Genomic DNA, 24319 nt, shown 5'->3' on the forward strand with positions numbered 1-24319 from the left:
TATTAGGCCAGATGCCTTTTATCCATTGTAGTGATCATTGTTGTCTTCACTGGGCACTTCGTTGTCTTTGCTGTCGTCGCTGGACATTTCGCTACATTTGTTGTTGTCGCAGTCTATGCTGAGAATTGTGCAGTCTTAGACTACTGGCGACTCATATAACGTCAACGACTTAACATTTTCTCCTACATGTGCTTGCATTTACTTTTTACAATTTCTTTTATATTTTTGCCCACTTTCCTATGCGATTCCCAATTAGATTAATTTTTCAAGAGATCCGCGCAAGTATTTTAAAATATTATAAGACTCTTCTGATCCCCTATAACAACTTGATACGCTTTCAGTCTAAAGATCCTTTTAATCTTTTCTTTGACAGCACAAACGCATCAATAAGATAATTTCATTACCACAATGGGCACACACGCAATTTCTTTAACCACACTATGCGTTAAAATGGCGATGTTTCAAAGACATTATATCTACTTTCTGTAATTTTCTAATATAATATTCTCACACAAAAAGGAAACAATCTTCGCTGAGTGGTGTTAATCGATAACATTTCGTCGAGAATTAAAGACATGATGCTGTCTTAAATATTACACATAATTTCTAACAGTGAACATACATGTTCTGATCGGTATTGATTACACCACCAATCAAAGAAGTACGAGTGCTGGAGGTGTATTTACACTAAACGTTCATCCTCAAATCTGACTTTTAGATTTCATGTACAACTCAACTTAAGCTCGACGGTTTCTTCGATTGGTAAATGCAATATGTAATTGTCCACAAGCATATTCAAACCTGAAATGTACTCATGGTATCGGCTTGCATGAAAAGTCTATGTCTAAAAATTTATTAGTTGGCACGTCCAGCAATAATATCTCTATTCTCTTCATTTCATTTCAGTGGTGGTCAAGTTGGACTGACGAGGACGTTAATCTAAGAAATTTCGATTCCTCTTTACGAATCGTGGGCCTGCAGAATCTCTAGTTGCTAGATTAAACTGCCCCGTACAACACGCGCCAAACTTATGAACCATAAAATATCTAGATTTATATGTTTTCTATGTTACAATTTTAAAATAATTAGGTTTAAAATTGCAACGAAAGCGGAAGCAGATATTGAGCATTTGACATAAATAACTCTTTCCACGTCATTGTTTAGATTCTTGGATGAAAAATGACCAACTTTGTCTTGTACACAGCGGCTCCACGTTTTCACTTAGTACGGCAACATGCATGTGTCTCACTCAGCCATTGGCTGAGCATTGCTGCAGTGACGTCACATTAAAGACATGATAATGTTACAATGGTGTCACGAACCTACAAAATATGTATCTATTGTGCAAAATACTTGCCGTTTTTTTTCTCATCTTTCTCTGCGTCTTATCGTCGTGTTTTCCAGTGTACTACTCTGGTGCTGGTTAACTGTCCTATCTCACATATGAATTTACCCTGACTGGTGAACTTCTTTATCTTCTACTGCTACAAGTAGTAACATACGTCCATTTTCTGTCATCACTGAAATATTGATTTAACAGTAATCAGTGTAAGCATTAATTGCATTACATTTGTTTACCTAAACAAGCAGCGTTTAAGATTCTGTCTCCCACAAACCTAATTTTATACTCTCTGTCTTGAAGTAAGGGAATTTGAATGGGTGTTTGGCTATTTGACAGTTAAATCTGTATTCATTTTGACTTTGACAGTCATTTCTTGTTCAGAAATGCAAGTAAAAGAACCCTTCATTATGTTTAATACAGGATAGGAAAAAGCCAAACTCGGAATCAAAATTCTCTATCCGACAATTCTAACCCTGAGGTATAACTTTCTTATCCGACACCAATGCATATATAGCATTGTTTTATTCTCTCCGCGTTGTACAGAGCGTTGTACAGGGAGACGAAGCGTGTTCATGGTAAAATGTTGTAAAACACAGAAAAATACTTCACCATATTGAAAATGCTAACTAACCAGCGCAACGGGGGGGGGGGGGGGGTAGGGCAAAGGGTGCCCAGGTTCAATGGGGGCCAAAAATTCAAATCACACATGCGAAATTTCGGTTAGAAATATAATGCATAGCACGCCACGCCATGCCAAAATTCCTGCACAAAACGGTAATTTTTGCAAATCATTAGTGTTCTGAAGCGCAATGTGAATAAAACTGGTACAGTATTACACTTTCATTTATTCAGTACTAATTTGAATGAATATTTTTGTAAACGAAAATTTAATACCAGTCATACCCATAAAACTGTTCAAAATAGCCAAGCTATCATGTTCCAAAGATTGGGAGTCATAATTTTAATTTGATGATGCATTTTTATTCTACATGTAAGATGTACATGTAGAAAATTCACACAGTTAACCCCAACTGATGGGCCATTAATGGCCTACGATATCACTGATTTCGCATCTTTCGCGTTTGCAATAACTTACTTCATGTAAAACACAGACCACATAAAGGAATGGGTATGTACCCAAAAAGCTACAAAATCCGAGAAATAAATCTAGACCATGAAGTTGATGGTACAATGTGACGGTACTTGATTATTGTAGAATGTCGCCATTGCAAGACCAATGTCTATTCTGCATTAAACATAGAAGGACCGAAACACTACTAAAATATCTTGAAAAAGTACCTACCATAACAATACAAAGTTAAACAACCTATCAGAGACATTAAGACAAATGTACACCGTGGTTCAAGTAAACCCAAACTATTTGATTTTGTAAATAACCCGTAAAATAAGTGCGTTTGGGACTAGTTCGTATAAGCAAGAACCATGTTATTATATGTATCTCACTTCATATAAATTTCTTTAAAAACATTTGGCTTTGTTAGGTCACGTGGGGACCCTATAAATTCCGTTTACCTTCTTCGTCGGTTCATAGCCAGCGTATTTCCGCCATTTTAGATTTTAGCTGATGTACATTGCAAAAGAGTTTTAATTCAATATATCTTTCGCCGCTTATCTTTTGCGGACGTTAATTTGTGCAATAAAAAGTTGTAATATTGGATTATTTTTATAACTATCTGCTTTTCAACGAGTTCATTGGAATAATAAATAGACTTAGTTCATTGATTTTGTCGCTGTTATTTCAGTCAAATGCAAAGGATTCTGGGTGGGATAAATTCGTTATATAGTTTGTTAGTGACCTAATACGATATTTATGGGGTAAGTGTGGACAAGCTCATTGTCCAATGCAAATTGCACTTGGACCCCATAAATCTCGCATACTGTCAGTAACATCTACATTTATATAACAAATAAAGTTATAAGGGCATGATCGTCGTTTTAATCCTAAGCCTTGTTAATTCTTAAATTGAAAGATTCTAACTTGATATGACTAATCCAACATTTTACGAAACAGACGTGCAACTGTAACTCTATAAAAGTAATGAAATGAATCATTTGGTCTATTGTTAATATTTTAGTAAATATTGTTATAAATGTCGAGTGATTGGTAAAACAACAAGGAATAATCATCTTCTATAATATTAATGATTTCCAAATTTCTTGCTAATTCCTTCATTTCTTAAACAGGATAGCTGAGATATCGCTTTTTATGTTATATTAATTTTTTTCTTTCCTTTATTAATTCATGTTCAGAGTATCTATTAATCAACTCAAACTGCGTCATTTTACCTCAGACGTAGATGGGTTCAAAGGTATATATGATTGCTATGTTTAATTACTCATGCTGGACAAGCCGAATTCATTCTTAAAGGGGTCGTACGCCACCTGCGTCAACTGCATCAGTTGTTTTAGGTGATGACTCTAATATATTTATTTACACCAAACAAGAGAGTATGGTCATTGTCAAACGGTGGACAAACAGACCGAGTGACTGACTAGTTGCGTGACTGGCTTATAACCGGTCAGACAGAGAGCTGGATAGCTTGATTGGTGTAAAAGTGGTGTGGTTTGTTAGTGTTTTCTTAGGTAGGCGAATTATCAGGTCGACAAATTCAAACGGGGTGAGGTGGGGGTGGGGTGTTAACACTGATGTAGAAATAGTTATTAAGATAGGCTGATTGATTCATAAATATTTCTGTAGGGAGTGTCTAATTACGTTTCTGCATCACATTTAGTTACGCTCTGTGTCGAAGTAGAAGACCGATGCAGTTATTGATACCGCTTCATTTAAGACAGTTATTGATTCTATTTAACGCGCGAGAGCTTAGTTTTGCCTTTTGTCACTCACTTAAGACATCTTTTTTGCCAAAAAATACTCGTGCATTTTCATATAATGTGTAATCCCTTATTTTGCATTCGCTAAAAGTATAGATGTCACGAAAGGCGTCGCGTAAAGCAACCGCTATGACACGACGAAGAATTTTACACAAGCAAATAACATTAAAGACATCAATAACCACATATGATCAATAATCCCCGCGATTTCTTTTGATTATTTGGCTCCGGTGGAGCAAAACACCCATAAGCATATAGCGTCTCCTGCAAAGGAATGTAATAAATAAACTAATTTTAATATTCAAATCAGGTGTGAGGTTTGTGAAGACCAGTGACTAATACATGGCGTCAAGACCTAATGGGTTTTGTCCGAAAGAAAATAATTTCCATTTATGTCCCTATTATCTATTAGCTTTTAAACATCACAAAGTTCGTACTTGCCTGAGCTCGTCAATGAAAAGGCTTAAAAAAGGACGGGCAGTGATTTGTGGAGAGCTCAAAAGGAGGTTCGATTCGAGAAATTACAACGTATACATTGCTTACATCTCATGTAAAAATTTTAACCAAGCGAGCCAGTGTATAAGTAATGTTCCGATAAATCACAGGGTAAACATATTCATGATCAGTCGCCACAGAAAAATTTAACAACTCTGCCAGGATGAAAGATAGTTCGCCTGAACCGATGAGAGACAAAAGTTATTAATTCATATAGTATTAAATGTTTTACAATTGAAGAAGACTATTATATCAGAGGAAAATTTTTTATAGCACTACTCAAAAGAAATTCCTCCACTTAATACCGTATTATTGATAACAACATTGACTGGGAACTCGGTATTTTTATTTTTCTGAATAATAGAAAAGTTTCCTTACAATTAATTGGGAATACTGCAAGAAACCTGTATCGACGTTTTACAAGACCATTCTGGAAATGAATCAAGAGGGAAGTTCGAGGCGCAGGAAGTCGCTGAGTCTTGAAATGAAGAGTTGGAACTTGAATCGTAGGGCATCCAAGCAGCTAGAGCATTCCATGGAAAACATACAGAAGGATATTCGAATAAGGAGAAAGTCCCATCACTTTGAGACCGAATCCATCAGTAAGGAGCTGAATGAGAAATTATCAAAGACGACACCGTCTATCGAAGAACACTTGGTTCTAAATTATAACAGGTAAGATGAAGATCTCCGAATGTTAGAAAACATTAAATGTATTTAACAAGTCATACTTTATTACTTATATATATATATATATATATATATATATATATATATATATATATATATATATATATATATATATATATATATATATATATATATATATATATATGTAGATGGGGCGTACAGTGTTATCCATGTCCCTTGTCAGAGGGAGCTGTGGTAAACCAGTCGGTAGTTTGTCGGGTTCGCAATCCAAGGGTCTGCGTACCACTGGGACAGGTAAAAGGCCGTTAAATACAAACCAACATTCAGCCACATGCGTCCGTATGTCCTGTACATTGTGTACGTCATTCAGATACTTTCAATTGACTCCATCAAGTATTGCTAAAGGTGGTATGAGAGTATACATCTGAATGAACGACCTTCACCCTTTTGACAAAATCATTTTGTCACCCAGGCGAACCTTTGTGGGGAAAAGAAAAATATAGACCAGTGTCAAACTAAGGTTTTGCTATCACCACCCCACCACCCCGAAAAAAAAAAGACTTACTGGTTAGATCCCTTAATAGTTTTTAATAATATTGTCAGCTTGTAAATATAATTACGCTTTGTCTGTGATTTGGGCCACTCTGTATGATTCGCATGGCTTGAGTAGAGTGTAACCAGAAGTAGTTTCAAATTGTCTGTTTTTGCCTTTTTTCACCCTTTGGGTCCGGATTAGTCGCTGCAGCCCCGATTTCCCATGACTTGGCATTCAAGCCACAAGGTGCAACCTGTGGATAATTATCGGCGGACATTTATGCTCCGAAAATTATAATAAGGGTAAGTGACATCGTGGAACATTTATGCTCTGAGCAGTTATGCTCAGACAATGATAACAAAATTGGTGTGTTACATTATGAAGCATAATGCTCCGACGATAATAACAATGTTGGTCAGTGATATCGTGGATAATTTATACTTTTAACAAGAATATTAAGGTTGGTTAGCGTTGGTTGAACAATAATGTTAATGTTGGTTGGACAAAAATGTTAATGATGATCTGATAATAACGTTGCATGTTAATAGGACCATAATATTAGTGTTGGTCTGAAAACAATGTCGATGTTGGTTAGACAATAATGTCAATATTGCGGATACAAGTGTCTCGGACATTAACGATAATGTTGGTCTGACAATAATGTTAATGTTGGTCTGACAGTAATGTTAACGTTGGTCTGACAATAACGTTAGTGCTGGTTGGATAACAATGTCAAAGTTGTTCTGACAATAATGGTAACGTTGCGGACACAAATGTCCCGGACAATAATGTCTATGTTGGTCTGACAATAATGTTAATGCTGGTCGGGCAATTGTTACTAGTCTATGCTCTTAAAATAAGTACCAGAAAAGAGTGAAGATAACAAGCTTTGTAAAATTTAACAAATAATTAATTTCCCTAGAAAGCAAAGTGAAAAATGAGAAAAGAACTAAAGCCAAATTGTAATTCAAGAATTAGAAACACAGTTCCTATCAATAAAAAGTTCAAAGTGAATCTCATTTCAAATCCCGATAAAATTCAAGATGGAAGGTGGTGACGTCTGTAATAACCTACGAAGTTTATATGTGTCAACAGTCTTTTGCTGAATCACAGAAAATATTATTCCAGTTTTGAATTCCGTATAAATTCCAGTTAATGTCTTTGTCCAAGAATTATATCAGAGCCCTTTTATATTTCCAGGGAAAATAATCGCTTGAATTCAATAATTTGAAGAAAATACAAATTCACCTCAAACAGGTTACAACAAAAAACACAACTGAAAGTACTTGGTGTTGGAGCACAACTGACTAAACCTTTATCAAAACATAAGTTATATTACAGATTAAAACGTAATACAAATACCCGGATGAGTGTCAAAAGTTCATTCTTCTGGAAACATTAAGTTTGTTACCAATTAACATATGCTTAAAATCACGTCGTCCAGGTTTCACCTTGACTCAACTAAGTGGTTCTTACTCTGAGAAAGATAAAATAAATAGATGAAAAAGTTGTTAACCAAAAGTGTCACTGATTTTGAAACGAGGTCAACAACTAGATACAAAGTTTCATTTACTCAATTCTGGACAGGGTCAAGTCCAATAAACAATGTTACATTACAACAACATACAATGGAATTAAAATTTTAAAACAAACAGACAAACAATTAATTTAAATATTCATAACACAATAACGTTAATGTTGGTCAGACATTAATATTAATGTTGGTCTGACAATAATTTTAATGTTGGTTGGACAATCACGACAATTGTTGGTCTGACAAAAATGTTAATGTTTCAAACACAAGTGTCGCAGACAATAATGTCAATGTTGGTTGGACAATAATGCTAGTGTTGGTTGGACAATAACGAAAATGTTGGTCTGACAATAATGTCAAATGTTGGTAGGACAATAACCACAATCGTGCGGACACAAGTGTCCCGAACAATGCTGCCAAATGTTGGTCTAACAATAATGTTGATGTTGTGAACACAAATGTGACGGACAATAATGTTAAAGTTGGTATGAATGCTTGGGTCATTTATGACTTAGGGAAAAATAATGACCCGGAAACAAATCGTTAGTGCATTAATAATTATGCAAACATTTTCATTGTTCTCCGTCGCTGCAAATGAATTATGTTGGCCTAGTCATAAATGACCCAAAGACATAAATTGCCGAATGACACAAAAATAGGTTAATCTACCCATTGAACGTGGCGCGGGCAGGACTGGTCACTCTTGTGGAGAGACAGTCAAGGGTCGAGAACAGTGTCTGTGTGTGGTTGCTTATCATTCAAAAGATCATCTTAATGTCAAGGCAATATTCAATCTGTGGCAAAACATTGTCTATGTCTTTTTTGATGGACGTCGTCAGCTTTGGGATCCTGTCCGAAAAGAAACTATTGTCCCGGCCATATCTGATCTTAGAGTAATTTGCTCATCTATGTGCGGTTTTGTTTCTTCGGAGTTTTTTTTTTGTATTTTTTTTTTAATATTTATTTTTTTTGGCTTTTATATTTTCTTTATCTCACTCATAAACTGGTAACGATTGTTATTGACCATGTAATGCATACTGTGCACACTTATGGTCAAAATGGAATTTTGCGAACTTGCATTCACGATTTCCAGTTCAATTAATTTATGTCTTTCTCTCTCTGTCTTATTGCTTTTAACGATATTTTAGATAATCAGATATTCTGATAAGTTTACAAAGCGTTAATAGTTTAATACTGTATGAGTAGGTTCGTCAACCGAATCAAGTAATTGTGATAAAAATGGGGTTTCTTTTCAGATTGGCCTCTTGGAGGGAACGTGAAACGCAACGCTTGGAACGCCGCTTCCGAAGTCTATGTACATCCTACCTAGATAAAGACCCGGTTGACCCGCAACTTGAGGTTTATTTACCTCGTCTAGATTTGTCTGAAGAGAATGAGAGTGTTGACAGAGGAAAAGACCGCAGTACACGCAGATCAAAGGAGGAGACAGGAGATATAAAAATGAATGGATCAGTGAAAAGGAACAGTTTGACACTTGAATCGACTGCTCTTCCGGTAATCGAGTCTACACTTCACAAACAGCAGCCAGAAGAACCAGATCAAAACAAGCTGAAGAAAGACACAACGTCACTGGAATCAATTTCTGAAGCGGCAAAAAGTAGCATGAATATAAAGGAAACAAGAGATTCGGTAGATTCGAAAACAAATGATGTGGATGACAACGCAGTTCATGCGGATAAAATCGAAATGAGTAAAAAGAATTCAGACTCGAAGTTGGAAAAGAATAATTCAACCGTTGATAAAAAGGCATCAAAAAGTAACAGTAACAAAAAGCCAGTGAAGACAAAGAACAGCCACCTGCGCCGATTTTCCGCCACCGGTAACCCTTTAGAATTTAGGATAGACAAAAGATTATCAAGACGCTCCAGTTTTGCAAAAGTCGCCATATAAAGCGTTGTGCAAGAACAAGAAAGTGGGAATGGAGGTCACGTGTTACTCTATGAGTCTGATCTACCCATCCTTTACAGATCTGATTATAATTATGATGACAGTTAAAATCGCTACTTAAACAACCTTACTGCTATTTGTAATAAAGAGTTTCTCTTAGATATTTGTACCATCAGTCTTTGAATGAAACAGGTTTATGATAATGTATCGGTGACAAAGAGTATCGAATAGCAATAGGTAATGTAAGAACAGTCTTTGAGAATTTGCATTAAACGTCTAGAAAACTAATTATAAAACAGTTAATACCTGCGGCCTATATGTGTTATTGTTGTTGTGGTTGTTGTTTGCGGTTTCATTCTTGATGGTGCCATCTCGCTGATTACATAAATATATACTAGAGGGTCAACAGCCTTTACACCTTTCTGTTATTCGCGATGGGGACAGAGAGTGGAATGGAGAGAAAGAGAAAACAAAAAGAAAAAGAAAAATTAAATGGGCGTAAGTATGGAAGTACAGGTATGAATAACATACAAAAGGACGAATATACATCCTAAAGGAAAAAAAAAGAAAATAGTTTCAAAATATGATATCGCCAATATTGCTATAAAAGTAGTATCAACACTGTGGCGAAATAACTTTTCTGTCGCAAATATATTAGTAGTGAAGGGGGGCACTTTACGTACAATGGGAATTAGCATTACAGACCCCCCCTGGGTTAGATTACGTACAATGGAAATTTAACATGGCGAAAAATCGTGGGTCAGATTACGTACAAGGGGAATTAACATGGCGATAAATCGTGGGTCACTCTACGTACAAGGGGAATTTAACATGGGGAATAGAGTTTGGGCTTGTTTAGGGACAAGGGGAATGGAACATGGGATTTTTTTAAAAAAATTTTTTTTTAAAAAAGGGGTAGGCAATTCAAAGACTCTCTTTTCGAGAAATATGGGGGCCCTGAAAAGGGCCTTTGGGTTTGTCTTCTTCTTTTAACTTCTTAACTTCTTCCACCATCCTCTTATTTTGTTCATCATTCCTTTCTTCTTTTTCTTTTCTGTTTCCGGCAACCAGTCCGGGTGGCCCATGGCCCGGAACTTCTCTTGGATTTTCATCCAGTTTGTGTTCAGTTTATCGAATTCATCCCTTTTTTTTCTATTTTCTTCTTCTTTTCTTTCCTTTGACCACTTTTCTTTGATCTTCTTGACCTCTTCGGTCAGCACATTCCTCATTAGTTCTTCAGCTTTCTTAAGTTTTTCTAACCCCCACTTCGCGAAACACCAATCTGTCCATTCTACAATGTCTTCTAGAAAGCACCTTGCACTCGTCACATGATCTATCGCTTCTTTTAACTTACCCACTTTGACATACGGTGGGTTAATTAAACCTCTGATTCTCTTCTCCTCATCCTCTATCATTTCTTTTACAATATTTACCGATAAGTGTAGGCTGGTTACTTGTCTTGAGACGAAGTCTTTTGTCACTGCATACCTCCATTCCTGTTCAACCCTTTCTACTACACTCAATCCATCTACCATCCAATACCAACTTCCCATAAGATCGTTGTATAAAGCTGAAGCTGCTGGCATCTTCTTGTTTGCTTATTCCGTAGAATGGGTTACAATGGCCAACACTGTTAGTTTTATACTGAAAGCGCGTACGTGAAGGAAAACATCCCTAAAAACATAAAATCGATCTTACCTAGATCATGACCCAACAACGCGCGGACGTGAAGGAAAACATCCCCCTACTTTTTCATATAATAAAACCCTAACTATACTCTTCACATATGCTAAGAAACCCATAATCTACTATTCACACAAACTTACCTTAGCTCTTACAAACACAAACACACAAACACATACCCTCACATTTTTTTAAGAAAGAGTTAGTGTTTATTTTCACACTACTCTACCTACACACATTGGCAAATTGATCGTTATTTCTTTTCTAGAGTATTGGGTAGCCCTGAAAAGGGCTGTTGGTTTTTTTTGAACTCCAGATGCACCTATCTAATGGTTGCACCGTCCTGGCCTGGCGCCACACACGCATCTTCTTCCCCAGTCTTCTTTCACCTTTCTTCTGGGGAGCGCAGAGGGAGGATGATTCGCTTCAACACCCCAATCCTCTGTCTCGGGAATATTGAACGACATCCTCTCTTCTCTTTTCTTTTCCTCTTCTTCCCTCTCTCTTCTCTCCTCCTCTTCCTTCTTTACTCTTGCTTCTTCTACTATAGCCTCCGCTGATAGTTCGTTTACTATGCGCCTGGCATATTCCAGGTGCATCTGGAGTTCTAACAGTTTCACTATTCTGCTATTCATTCTTCTGGCTGTGTTGATCAATCAACAAGGGTAGCTAGACTGCCCAGCGAGTTTCAATTTATAGTGAAAGCGCGGACGTGAAGGAAAACATCCCCTAAAACCATAAAATTGATCTTACCTAGATCATAACCAAAAAAAAAAAACAGCAACGCGCGGACCTAAAAGAAACACTCACTCACTTTTTTATGCTACCCATCATTATTTTAAAATTTTTTATAAATCACTTCAATAGACTATCCACATACCCAAATCAATCCAGTCTAACCCCAAATATACACCTCTAACAGCCTAAAAGACATCATTTTAATCTACTATGCATACCAACTTACTTGATCACTTACAAACACACAAACACACAATCCTATACACAAACACATTCCCTCACATTTTTTAAGAAAGAGTTAGTGTTTATTTTCACACTACTCTACCTACACACACATTTGCAAATTGATGGTTATTTCTTTTCTAGAGTATTGGTTAGCCCTGAAAAGGGCTGTTTTTGTTTTGCTATGGCATTCTTTTTTAGTTTCTAAGAATGCGATGTCCTCTGAGGATAGACTTTCTGGCGATAGGTCTGCTTCTTCGGAAAGAGAAGAAGAACTCTTTGGTGTCGATACGACAATCGACAAAGCCTCTGTCAGCTTCAGTTTGCTGCTGCTGCTGCTGTTGTTGCTGCTGTTGCTGCTGTTGCTGCTGTCTCTGAAGTCTGTACTTCTCTGTCCATTCTTCTTTTTCCCTGTTCATTTCTTCTCTGAAGAGCTCTTCTATCAGGTCTTCAGTGATTTTTAACATTCTCACATTCTCTATTTCTTCTGGCTTCGGTATCAGACTGTGTCTGACCCTATGCAAATTCACGTAGGCTTCGTTGAGTTTAGCTAGTTTGGAGCACATCTTCGTAGGAGGATGAGTCGACAATGGATGGTTAGACTGGGAACAAACCGGTTCTTAAAGTCAAAGCGCGGACGTGAAGGAAAACATCCCCACACGGTTTTTGAGTCGCAACGTTTAGTGAGTGTCATGAGAGGGATAGTAAGAAATGAAAGAGCATCAATCCAATATTCTTATAGCTAAACAAACCACAAAGGCATTTTTTTCAAAACACAACATTTTTATTCAAAAATCACTTAACATTAAACAACAACTCAAACATTTTTTTAACAATAATCCAACACTATAACATCAAACAATTTTTTTCAAATCACAAACATTTTTTCTCAATATACAATCTACTTTGAACAGGGCTGACAACGTTGTGAATGAAATTGTGATTTCCACTGTTGGAAATCATTAGGCCATTGATGGACACTACGTTTCCTAGCTTGAGACAAAAGATAAGCATAATGGTCACAAAACCATCGATCTACTTTCACATCGTTTCTAGCAGAAGAACGAGGATCAAAATGAGTCACTAAATGTTCTAAGGAATAGCCCAGGCTGCGATGATGCAGAAAATACACACAGTACTGTCCACACACCAAGGAATCTGTGCCTTGTAATTTCACGTTATTGAATCGGGTGGTTTGAGCATTTCTTCTCATAAAGTCGATGATATCGTCTTCCAAAGGGGGCAATCCGTACGAATCGAAATATTCCACACATCCTTCTTGAAGAAAGTAGACGGCTACCCAGTGGGTTCCTGGGAGATGACTGTCGTCCGTGTTGATCACGTAAGCTTGATGGTCTTTAGGTTTGCGATGAGGGAGTTCATCTTTAGCACAGACGACAGGATTCCAAGAAGCCGTATACGAACTGTGGTTCAAAAGGTAGTAAAGTTCCCAGGTATCCATTGATTTGTGTGTGTTTTTTTTCTTCTTCACAGGTAATAATACGTTGTCAATTCGATCCTGACCTTTTGCTTGAAAATGTCTGACGAATAAACGGTTATTCGTTCTGTTTCCTCACTCTGATTCAGGAGAGCTTCGATACGATGGATCTCTTGAGTGGTTAATGGTGGACAAGAATGTTCACGCAAGTCTTTATACCACTGGTGCAACACGTCTTTGTTCGAGATGAGACTCCAAGCTTCGTCCAGATACTCGTCCAATTTTTCTTCTTGACTTAACATTAGGCATTTATCGTGTTGAATTTGACTGGGATGATCGTTTTGACATCCATAGCAATTTTTCTTGATCAATTCCGTCATTTTGTCGACAAAGTGTTTGGCAAAACAGGAGACTAAATGGGCTTCTTGTTCTGGCCATCTCGACTTCATCATGATTACTTCTTCTTCTTTTTCCAGGGTCTCCTCACATTCCATCTTTAAAGTTTCTCCACTAGGTAAAGAGGGAGAACAGTCTTCCATGGCTTTCTAGTAATCTAGAATGACTTCTCTCAAACTATTGATTTCTATGGTATTATCAAATTCTGCATACAGGAGGACGTTCACTGTCGCTGGCAGTGCATCTGCAAACTGAAGTTCCACACGAATCTGGCCAGATTTTATAGGGTGGAAATGTCCCTCGTCGCTGCCTTGGTCAGGAGTGAAATCGAAAGCCCACAAAGCATAGCCTTCTGCGTAATCGTCGTACGTAATCCCGTGACTGGTGTTGGTTCCTAACTGGCCGGTGGCTTCGTACAGGGACAAGTAATTCTTCTCGGGATCAAATTTAGGCTCAAAAGGTCGGGTACACAAGGTCTTGCCATCGCGACTGACTTCGATCTTGGACACTTTGTAATGTTTAAACTCAAAAGGATTTTCGTTGTAGACACCATTGAAAGCTGAATTCTTGACGATACCAACAATCAAACCTTTGGGTAACTGTCCTTGGAACAGATGATCTTCGATCTTGGATCGGAGTCCAGAGGCAATGGTGAACGTTTTCACTTCCACGCGTCGTATGGGATACTTGGCGGTTGTTCTGCTCAATGTCTGACTGATGTCGTTACTTACTTTAGGCAACACTTCCACGCGACGCACGTAGAGCCTGGCTTCTTGGATGATGGTTTTGTAAGTGGAATTTTCTGCAGCCATCAAATGGAAAGCGGCACTGCTACGATTCAGTCTCAGGCGGATATCCACCCCGTTCAGCAAATACTTCTCTTGTAACCACATGTCCAAATGCAAGCGATCTATCAGTTCTAAACTACGACTTTTAGCAATTTTCGCTCGTCGGTCTACAAATCCCTTTGAATGTGAAGCATCCGCAGCAAGTACAATAGTGTTGAACTTATTCGCTAGGTCAGGTTTCCATACCACGCAAGCATCCAGATGACTGTCCTTGGCGTTTTTTCCGTACGTCAAGAGATTTTCCAGGTAGGCTCGATAAAGGTAAGTATCCATGCTGCTGCTGACCAGTTTGTTATTCAAGTACAAGTCCACTTCGCTAAACAAGGAATGCATGAAATTATTGACGGGAGCTACTGCATCATCATCGGCTAGGTCATTGTTGGGTGATTCGATCACTTTCACTTTTAAGTATAGGTAACTGCTATTCAGATCGATGTAATCTTCGGGCTGTCCTTTGATTTCGAACTCGATGGGAGCAGAATCGGTCAATGAGGAGATGGGATTAAATTCCACCCACTGGGATTCTTGCATGGTCATCATGGTGGGGGGCATGGCAAACAGATCCAGTTCCGTCTTCGAACAAGCGCAAGACTCTCGGTGCATCATTTTTTTCTCTTTCTCAATAATCGAAAACGTCTAAGTCTCGAACGGTTCTTCTTTTCTTGGCCTTTCTCGCTTGAAGTCTGGTGAAAGGGTGTTTTCTTCGTCGTCTCTTTCTGCCTTGTCCTTGCTGAATGCCTGACTCGGTAGCGTGCAGGGCATTTATAGGTGTGTCTCGTCGGCCCAAAATGTCTTTTCCCGTTTGCAGCAAGACATTTTTGCCAGCCCTCATGAAGGCTTCTTTAGGGTTTTGTTTGTCGATGATGACATTTTGGAGAAATTCTTTGCCTTGCGTCAGTGCCGCATCTTTCAAGGCGTGCAATCCGCGTGTCACCATCGGTTTCAACACCGGAGCCACCGAACGAAAGGCCGATTTTAACATGTCTCCTAAACCGTGTCCTCGCTGTCGTGCCACCCCTCGGTACACTGGATACATGACTTACTTACGAGTCGTGAGAGAACCGTTTTCGAAAATGGAGTTTCACCGTGACTTTTCCTTTGGTGAATGGAATATTTTGTCCCAAATCTCCTTTTATAGTAATGTTGACCGTGTCCAAATACGACTTGCTGACCGGCAAATAGTGAGGATGGACAAATTCGCGGTGGACGTGATAAGTGTTTCCACCTTCCTCGTCAGCGTTCGTGGCAGAATCCACTTTGAAAGGAATGACACGCAGTAATGGCACGGAGGTGTGTCCCACCACGTTGTATTCCACCACATCGGAATACACAAACATCAAATTCAGTCCTTGGTTCAGTTCTACCGGGGTACGAAAATACTGGCCAAAAGACTCGTTGCTGAAAATGATGGTTTTTTGGGGTGGTGTTTGTAGTTCTACTGTCTTCCTCATCTTTATGTCACCGCCCAACATGTCAAACAATTCATCATGAAAATAGAAACCCATGATTTTTTCCCCCTCAGGAAATTTCATCAGGAAGCGACGAGCTGTTTTGTGGTATTCCAGGGTGACAGTTTTGTTCTTGACATTCTTAAAAGCTTCCCCAAACACGCCATTAAACCTGGTGGCTATGGTGCTGACCAAATGTTGACCACTAAAATAATAGCCTGGGGGAATGAACAACTGATAGGTGGTCCACTTTGGATTTTCTTTGTTAGGGGTTTTCTTCTCATATTTGCTATAAGTATCCATCCACTGTTGTATTTGTTGGTCATAAACTTCCACATCAAATTTATTTTGATTGGGAAGGACATTGAGGACTTGGGTCGGGTGAATCATTTCTACTAAAGCCACTTCCCAATGGGCTTCGTGATCTAAGGGGATGGCTTGAGGTAATTTGGCCGTGTAACAGCACAACGTGTTGTTGGGAAACACCTCCATGGAACTGTCACTGGGTAAAGTTAAGTAAAATTGGTTTTGGTGACTCATAATTCTAGAGTTCTGTGGCTGTCCGAGGGGATATTACTGGACGTCAGAGGCGTGTCTCCGCCCAAAATGGGGTTCTGATTGTGGTTGGACTGGTGACTGGCACTGACACTGGCACTGGACACAACGTTCCCGTTTGAGGAGAATTTCAGGGAGGGATTGGGAAGCAGGTAACCGATGCAACTGCTCAATAAAATGGTCCACAATTGTTTGTCTCCTTGTTGCAAACTCAAATTGGCGATGGCTGCCCCGATGACACAGTACACCACGAAGATTTGGCAGAAAAAGACGATTTGCGTTTTAGGCACACGTTCTCCACACCACACCCACAAGGGTTGTTTTTGTAAATCTTGCACAGAAGAACTAGGGGAAGAAGGACTGGTCGACGTAGCTGCGTCTGCTGTGTGAAAGGGCATGATGGTCACTTCTTCTTTTTATAGTCGATGACTTGCGAAGCGTCGATCCAAGAATCGAAACTGGGTGGATATCCTTTTCAACGTACTTTGACTTCTTTGACACATCGTTTGCCCACTTTACGGGTTCTGCGTTCGAGAATGCTTTCGATGTCGTACACGTCGTCTTCTTTTTTGGTGACACGTTGTAACTCGGGCAAATAAAACGTTCCTTTGAGTACTTCTCCGTTCATGTCTTCCAATTTATAGACGGCAGGATGACGGCCATGCACTCGTCCAGTGACGCGAAACAATTCGGTCGTCCAGTTAGGTAAGTAACCTTTGTCGAAAGTGCGTTTGGTTTTGCCAATGCGCACCCAATCTCCTACGGCCAACACTCCACTTTTCTTGGGGACAGCCCTCGTCGGGGACGTACCGAACAGGCGCTCAAACACCAACACTTCGTTGTCGGGAGTCACGTCTTGCGGGGCACGTCCGATGCTTCGATGGTAAGATTGGTTGTACGCTTGCACCAGGTGCGGTAAGATGTCGATGTACTTCAGAGTGTGGTGATGCGTAAAATATTTCCACATGCGTTCTTTCAAAGTGCGTTGAAAACGTTCCACGATGCTGGCTTTGGTTTCGGGATTCTCGGTGGTAAAAAAATGAATGTCACGTTTCTTTAATTCTTTTTGGAAAGCTTGGTTCAGAAATTCGGTACCTTTGTCCGTTTGCCATCGAAGAGGGTGACGACCGCTTTGTTTCAACACCCGTTGCAGGGCTCGCACTAACTCGCTGCTCGATTTGGAAGTCAAGGGCACGACCCAGGCAAATTTGGAAAAGACGTCGATGACACAAAACAAATATTTGTAGCCACGATTGTAGCTGGCCAAATGAGAGACATCGGCTAAATCGGCTTGCCATTGATGATCGATGCCTTCCACTCGGGTGCGACTTCTGGCAAACTTGCGTCGAATGGGTTTGTGTAAAGTGTAGGTAGCTTGTTCTTGTAACCATCGTTGCACTTGAGGTAAACGGAGACTTTTCAGTCGCGTTTTGGCAGCACGATACAATTTTTGAACTCCTGCGTAACCTGCAGGATGGGAGGGATCGTAGTAAATGCTGGCTAAGACTTTTTCCATTTTTTTATTTTGTGTTGGTGTGTTAATAAGTCACCCACTCTTCGGTGATGCTACTTTGGGTGGGTCGAAAGGGTGGTTTGGAAACGGATTTACGTGTCCGATGGGCTACGGGAGTAGAAGTTGAAGGTAGTGGTGGTGGTGGAGGTGGCAATGGAATGGCTTTGGTTTTCTTTTCTTTTGTCGCTTCTGGTTTCCCTTCTTTCTTTTTCACTTCTGTCGAAGGAGGCGTGGACATCATCTTTTTAACCCAAGCTTTCATTTCTTCTCGTTGGGGTGTGGGGGACGGGGTCAACAAGGATGCTGCAATCTTACTCGAAATGGGAGCTGCTGACGGTGTTTGAAACACTTCGCGCATCTCTTCGTCCTCAGGTCTTTGTGGGGTAGCATCTCTGGTGACCCTTGGGGATGGTAGTGGTGGTGGTGGTAATGATGATGGTGCTGGACTTTTCATCAAGGTCTTAAAATCTTTCAGAGTGGGTAAAGCTGTTTCGTCTAAAGCTTTCTGGTGAAAGAGTTGCAGTCTTTGCAAGAGTTGACCGTACTTTTGCGATTTTTCTGTTTCGGACAAATCTTGGCGATCCATCAAGGATTGCAATTCGTGTTGTAACTGGGACATCTCGCTCAAATTGGGATTGGGAGGTAAATGTGGGGTGCGTTGTTCTTGCCACCGATGGTATTCCATCCATCGTTTGTAAGGCACTAAAGCTAGTTTTCGTCCTTCCATGGGGTTGTCAGGGGTCGATTCTGAGATCTTGGGACTTCCGAGGGCCTTTTTATCTTGCTCCCACCAGTCCTCCCAACATGGTTCCCAAGACTCCTTTCAGTATGGGGCCTAACAAGAGAGGTAAAATACCTCCACGTTGCACTAACATCTTCTTTTTTTGACGAATGGGAATTTTCTTTTGAACCATTTTCCGAAGAACGTGACGATGTTTGCCTAAGCATTGTTTCTGGTGTTTGGACAAAGGGATCGTGCCTTTCAAAACGTTCAAACAACATTCGCACACGGTATCGATGACCTCTTTGGAGGCCGTTTGAATGAGTTTTTTTCGTAGGGGTGGAGAAGCTTTGGACAGGACAGATAACAGGTCCCCATGTTTGGCTAAACGTGGTGGCAGTCCTTTCCTTTTCTTTCCTTGGGGTTTTCTGGAGGGTGACATCTTTGAGTCTTTAGGAGCACCTAAAAACACTGATACCCTACTCGGTCACAGGCCTTTTTTATACTGGAACGCGTCGCCACTGATTGTCTTTACGTCGTATCAGTTTGAGGACAGGCATGACACGTCGTGCAGGGGTACGCAACGGCCTAAATCGAGCCAGTTCTTGCTTGGACAAATCCAGTAAACTTTGTAACATGCCCGATCTTTCATGGACTTTGATTTTGGGAGAAGGTACTTTGTGAGCAGCAGCCACTGCCGCTAAATTGGAAGGTCCTGCCACTGGGGAAGTTCTTTTGGGGGTCATCAACGGAGAAGTTCTTGGTGTGATCAACGTCTCCAAGTACTCTTCAGTTCCTGGTGACATTAACGGAGAAGTGGATAAACGTGAGGTTGCCGGAGACGCAGTCACCGCTGTGGCAGGTCGTGGTTTGTGAGTGTAAGGTTGCGTCCTGGCCGAAGTGCCTCTCTTGCGACTAGTTTTCTTCTGTGGACTTTTCTTTTTCTGGGGACTTTTTTTCTGTTTCTTTTTCTGGGGGCTTCTTTTCTTTTTCCGGGGTGGTGTCTGGTAAGAGGAGGGTCCTGCCACTGGAGAAGTTATTCTTCTTGGGGACCTGGTCTTTTTCTTTTTCTTCTTGGGGCTTCGTTGGACTTTTGTCTTGGGGATAACTTTGGGGGCATTAGGATCCCATCTTAAGAGTGAGCGAATGATGACCCCTCCTAGAGTACCGCTCCCTCCAGGTTTCAAAATGATTTGTTTTTTGGTTTGAGTGTCGATGCGGGGATCGGCCAGTTGGACCAAAGCGACTTTGTTTCGATCGAAAAAGCGTTTGGTTTGATGAGGAATCTGAATGATTCCTTGGAGTAATTGACGTGCCGTCACCGTGAACCATCGTAAGACTTCTTTGAGACTAGCTTCTAAGACACGAGCTCGTGTTTGTGGATCTTTTTCTCGACTGATGCCATACAAGGCACGAATCAATTTGACGGGAAGATGCGACTGAAGGGACGTCATGTTCGCACTGAGTGTGAGACAGACGAAAAAGGGTCTGAGGTTTTATAGATTTTTTTCATGGGGAGTGAAATGAAGTCGAGGACGGAGACGTGTACAGGACAGGCCCTCCGTCTTGGCACCAGTGGTGAAACAAGTGGGTACGAAATCGCAAATCCTCGGGAGTGGTAGGTTTCAAATCGACGAGTAAATAGGCGTGTGGCGTTTGAGTGGCATCGTCGTACGCCTGAGTCAGCCAAGGCGTTCCTAACTGTTTGGCTAAGACTTGCACTTGCGATTTATCTCGAGGGCTTTTAAACAAGACCACGTAATGCGCATTGAGACTGATGGTGCGATGGGCTTTACTTTGTTGAAACAAATTTTGGGTGATGTAAACGACACTGGCATTACGGTGATGCCCTTTGCGCGTGAACCACAATTTAATTTCTTCTTCGTCTTCTCCTAACATGTCGTCGAAAATGACCAAATGGTTTTGACGGGAGTCAGAGACGATGCCGTCGTCTTCTTTAGGAATGCCTTCCACAAACACGATGGAATCGCCTTGACTTTCTCGCAAAAGGCTGTACGCCGATTGCCACTCTTTGTAACACCACACGATCCGTTGAGGGGGCCGATCGATCAAATGATGTTTATGTTCGATCAAACGTTTGACGAATTCGGTTTTGCCTGAACCGCTAGGTCCAGCAATGAGCATGTTAAAGGGATGGCGAAGATACAAAGCCTCCCAACTGGCACGATCTAAGTGTTCGTCGATGACTTTGACAGTAGAGGAAGAGGGAGCAGAGACAGCAGAGGTAGCCATGGTATGAGAAATGTCACTTGTGACACGAAAAACAAACAAGACAAGAGTTTATATACTTTTTCAGAACACGTTTATTGAATGTTTCAAATATGAACACGAAAGACAAAAATACATACAACCCAAATAGTGATGTATAGGAATATAAAACACAGCAAAGCGATCAAAGTGGAATATAAACAAGTGTCTGTGCAACATGTTTTGGGTAACCAAGATGTCCTAGGGACAGTGTGTAATGTTCTTACAGTCTCTACATGAGGTATTGTCACACAAGTGTCCTCCCGGAATGACCTTTCAGGAATGTCCATGACAGTCCTGTCCTGAAGCGAGTGGTTGTTCTCGGTGACGGGTTCTTCTGGCACCGTCACTAACACAGGTTGAAAAGTAACTTTTTTCCTTGAACAACTCTTGTGCATACTGGGCCACTTCTTGGGTCCAAGCCTCAAAACCCCCCTTTTTCCAGTCACGAACATCTGTCCAATGAGGGTGTAAGTCACAAGCTACACACACATCGTCATACACGTCTTGGGTAGCTAAAAGTTGACGAATCTTTTTTTCCTGTTGAGGTCGAGAAGTATCCAGATGAAACCGCAAGGCTTTGAGCAAAAGGAGGTTTTCGTGACCATTTAAGGCCATTGAGGTGGTAAGTACTGATCGTAAAGAGTCCACAAAGAATCGGCTGGTAAACGAAATCCCAAAAAACAAGTCACTAAGACACACACCACTTGTCGTCCCAAATTGAATGGATAAAGTTCTTGTAATAATTGATGGTAATGATCCACGGTTTGAATATGGTCATTGAGTTCCTTCCACGGAATCTGTTGGATGACATGTGACATAAACCGTGGCATGGCAGCCTGTTTTTATATTCTCTTTTTTCTGGATGCAATACACGTACTTTCTAGCCAGAGATCTTCGTTCTCCAGTAGGGAATCTAAATCTTGCATACTGTAACCGAAACGTCAGAGTTCGTTTAGGTGTTTCCTCTTCCGCTAAGCAGATTCCACGTAAAATATGTTGGTAATCCTTTACCTCGTCTTCCTCAATGCGTTGCACTAGGTGAATCTCGAAGTAACCATAATCATGAACATGTCGATCATTAGCGACCTCAAAGTTTTGAACAATGTCTGACCATTGAAAGAATTTCTGACGAATCAGTTCTCTTATACCTTTCAGGTACCAGTGGTTAAAGATCTGGTGACGTATCGGATGCAATTGTTCTTTACGTTTGACTTGTATTTTGACCAGCTCTCGGTAAATGCGTTCTCTCAACTCCACAGGCAAAGCACGAATGTTCTCTTGTAAAGTATCCATGAATAGGTTATACTAAATTCTCTTTGGTCTGACACAAGAAATGTACTCTTTGCACAAACATGGTTTTAATTCATTGTCAAATCTAAATCGTTTCACCACTAATCTACACATTACAATTCGTTCAGAAGTTTCCTCTTTCACCAAGTTGACATTGCGTGAAAGATGTTGGTAATTCGTTAACTCTTCCTCTGGAATTCGATGCAGTACGTTTACAATGTAGTAGATAGAATCGTCCATACCAAACCATTCCTTTTTATAACCAGGAGGTCGTTGATCAATGTCTGTCCAATGGAACACTTTCAACTCAATCAGTCCTTGTATAGCCTGAAGGTACCAGTGGTTCAAACACCGGTGACGTAACGGATGCAATTGTTCTTTACGTTTCACTTGTATTTTGACCAGTTCTCGATAAATGCGTTCTCTCAACTCCACAGGCAAAGCACAAATGTTCTCTTGTAAAGTATCCATGAACAGATTATTATGGTAAGAAGTTACTTCAATGTCTCGGTCCCACTAAGGGTAAGTAATGACAATTCGGTGACCATCGAGCATGTTCTACGTAGGCCGAATCTTGCGGTTCCCAGTGGTGAAGTGACACACCGCAACTGAAGCACTTGACTTTATCTCCTTCGCCCAAGTAGAAAAATCCGGCTCTGGCTAATTCTTCGGGGGTCGGTCCTCCCAGATACTTAGGCCATTTTCCTTTGAACGATTGAAGACGATTTTCAAAGTCGCAGTATTCCGACAAACGCACAGGGAACGAATATTCGTTTTTCACAGGTTCGTTTCGATGAGGGTTGAGTGACATGGGTAGGAGTTTGCTCAGGGCTGGATGACATCCGTAGGGGGGTAGACGTGAAGGTGAACATTCCCCTTTAAAACGAAACCCAGTAAAATGTCCAAGAGGACGAGCGGCATCGCTTTCGCATCCCACAGGTTTGACACGCACAGCATCACTTTCCATGATAGGGGTAGGGGCACTAAAGTTCCCATGATGCTTTACGGCATCGCTCAGGTCACAAGGTACAGCATCGTACCCATCGCAAGGCTCACAATCGCACTCGTCTGCAAACTCCGTTACGCAATTACAATGGTAACCACATGGACAATCGCAGTTTCCTTCCGGACATTTTCCGTCGCAATGTCTGGGTCTTATCCATCCAATATTAGTCACACTAGACGAAGATACAACTTTTTTACAATCCCCAAACTGGAACGATGTCTCTTTCAAAGTATTCATCTTGTTCGCTCGGTCTTGGTAGTCACAATGAACTATCGATCTTGCCTAGGGTTCCTTTTTATATACAGACCAATACCGACGTGACCGTACGGTAAGGTGAAATGATTGGGAAGTCGAACTCGCTTCTGGTATACAATTTGATAGACTTTTTCCAAAGGTCGACTGACGATGTGGTGACTGGGTAAACGTACAATCTTGTTCGGTTGGTAAGTGGTCACTTTAAAGTTTCCATCCTCTCCCGATTGCAAGGCTTCTTTCAATACCCCAAAGTTGACCACTCGACTGGTACGATAATTCAGAGTCAGTCCTTTCACTTTGCACGTCGTGTGCACTTCTCCTTTTTTGTCCCGGTATTCGTAGCCGTAATTTTTGGGACCGCCACTGACGAAACTTAGAATCTTGTCGTCGGGATGCTCGTCTGTCCAGGCTCCTAAACGGTCTCCTTCGATGTTAGGGTGATGTTGAATCGGGTGATGGATGTAAATGCAACTGTCCGTGTCAAAGTACAGGACGCGTTCTTCTAACAGTTCTAAAGCTTCGTACAATTTTAAGCGAGCATGGGCTGTCACGTAAGCCGCAATGATGACATTTCCAAAAGGGTCGTCTTGTACAAAGTCCAGATCTTCTTCGTAATT

At 40.6% G+C, this 24319-nt stretch overlaps 1 protein-coding gene across 1 annotated transcript; it reads left to right on the forward strand.

The window, feature by feature from the left end:
- The first annotated feature begins 4614 nt into the window (after window positions 1-4614).
- On the forward strand, window positions 4615-9477 carry LOC149808345 (uncharacterized). The gene is made up of 2 exons (XM_089950503.1): window positions 4615-5365; window positions 8667-9477. The coding sequence occupies exons 1-2, from the start codon at window positions 5127-5129 to the stop codon at window positions 9319-9321; spliced, it is 894 nt and encodes a 297-aa protein (XP_089806629.1). The 5' UTR covers window positions 4615-5126; the 3' UTR covers window positions 9322-9477.
- The last annotated feature ends 14842 nt before the right edge of the window (window positions 9478-24319 follow it).

The sequence above is a fragment of the Sinohyriopsis cumingii genome, chromosome 1 (genome assembly GCF_028554795.1).
Source record: "Sinohyriopsis cumingii isolate HCF-2022 chromosome 1, ASM2855479v2, whole genome shotgun sequence".
Taxonomy (NCBI): domain Eukaryota; kingdom Metazoa; phylum Mollusca; class Bivalvia; order Unionida; family Unionidae; genus Sinohyriopsis; species Sinohyriopsis cumingii.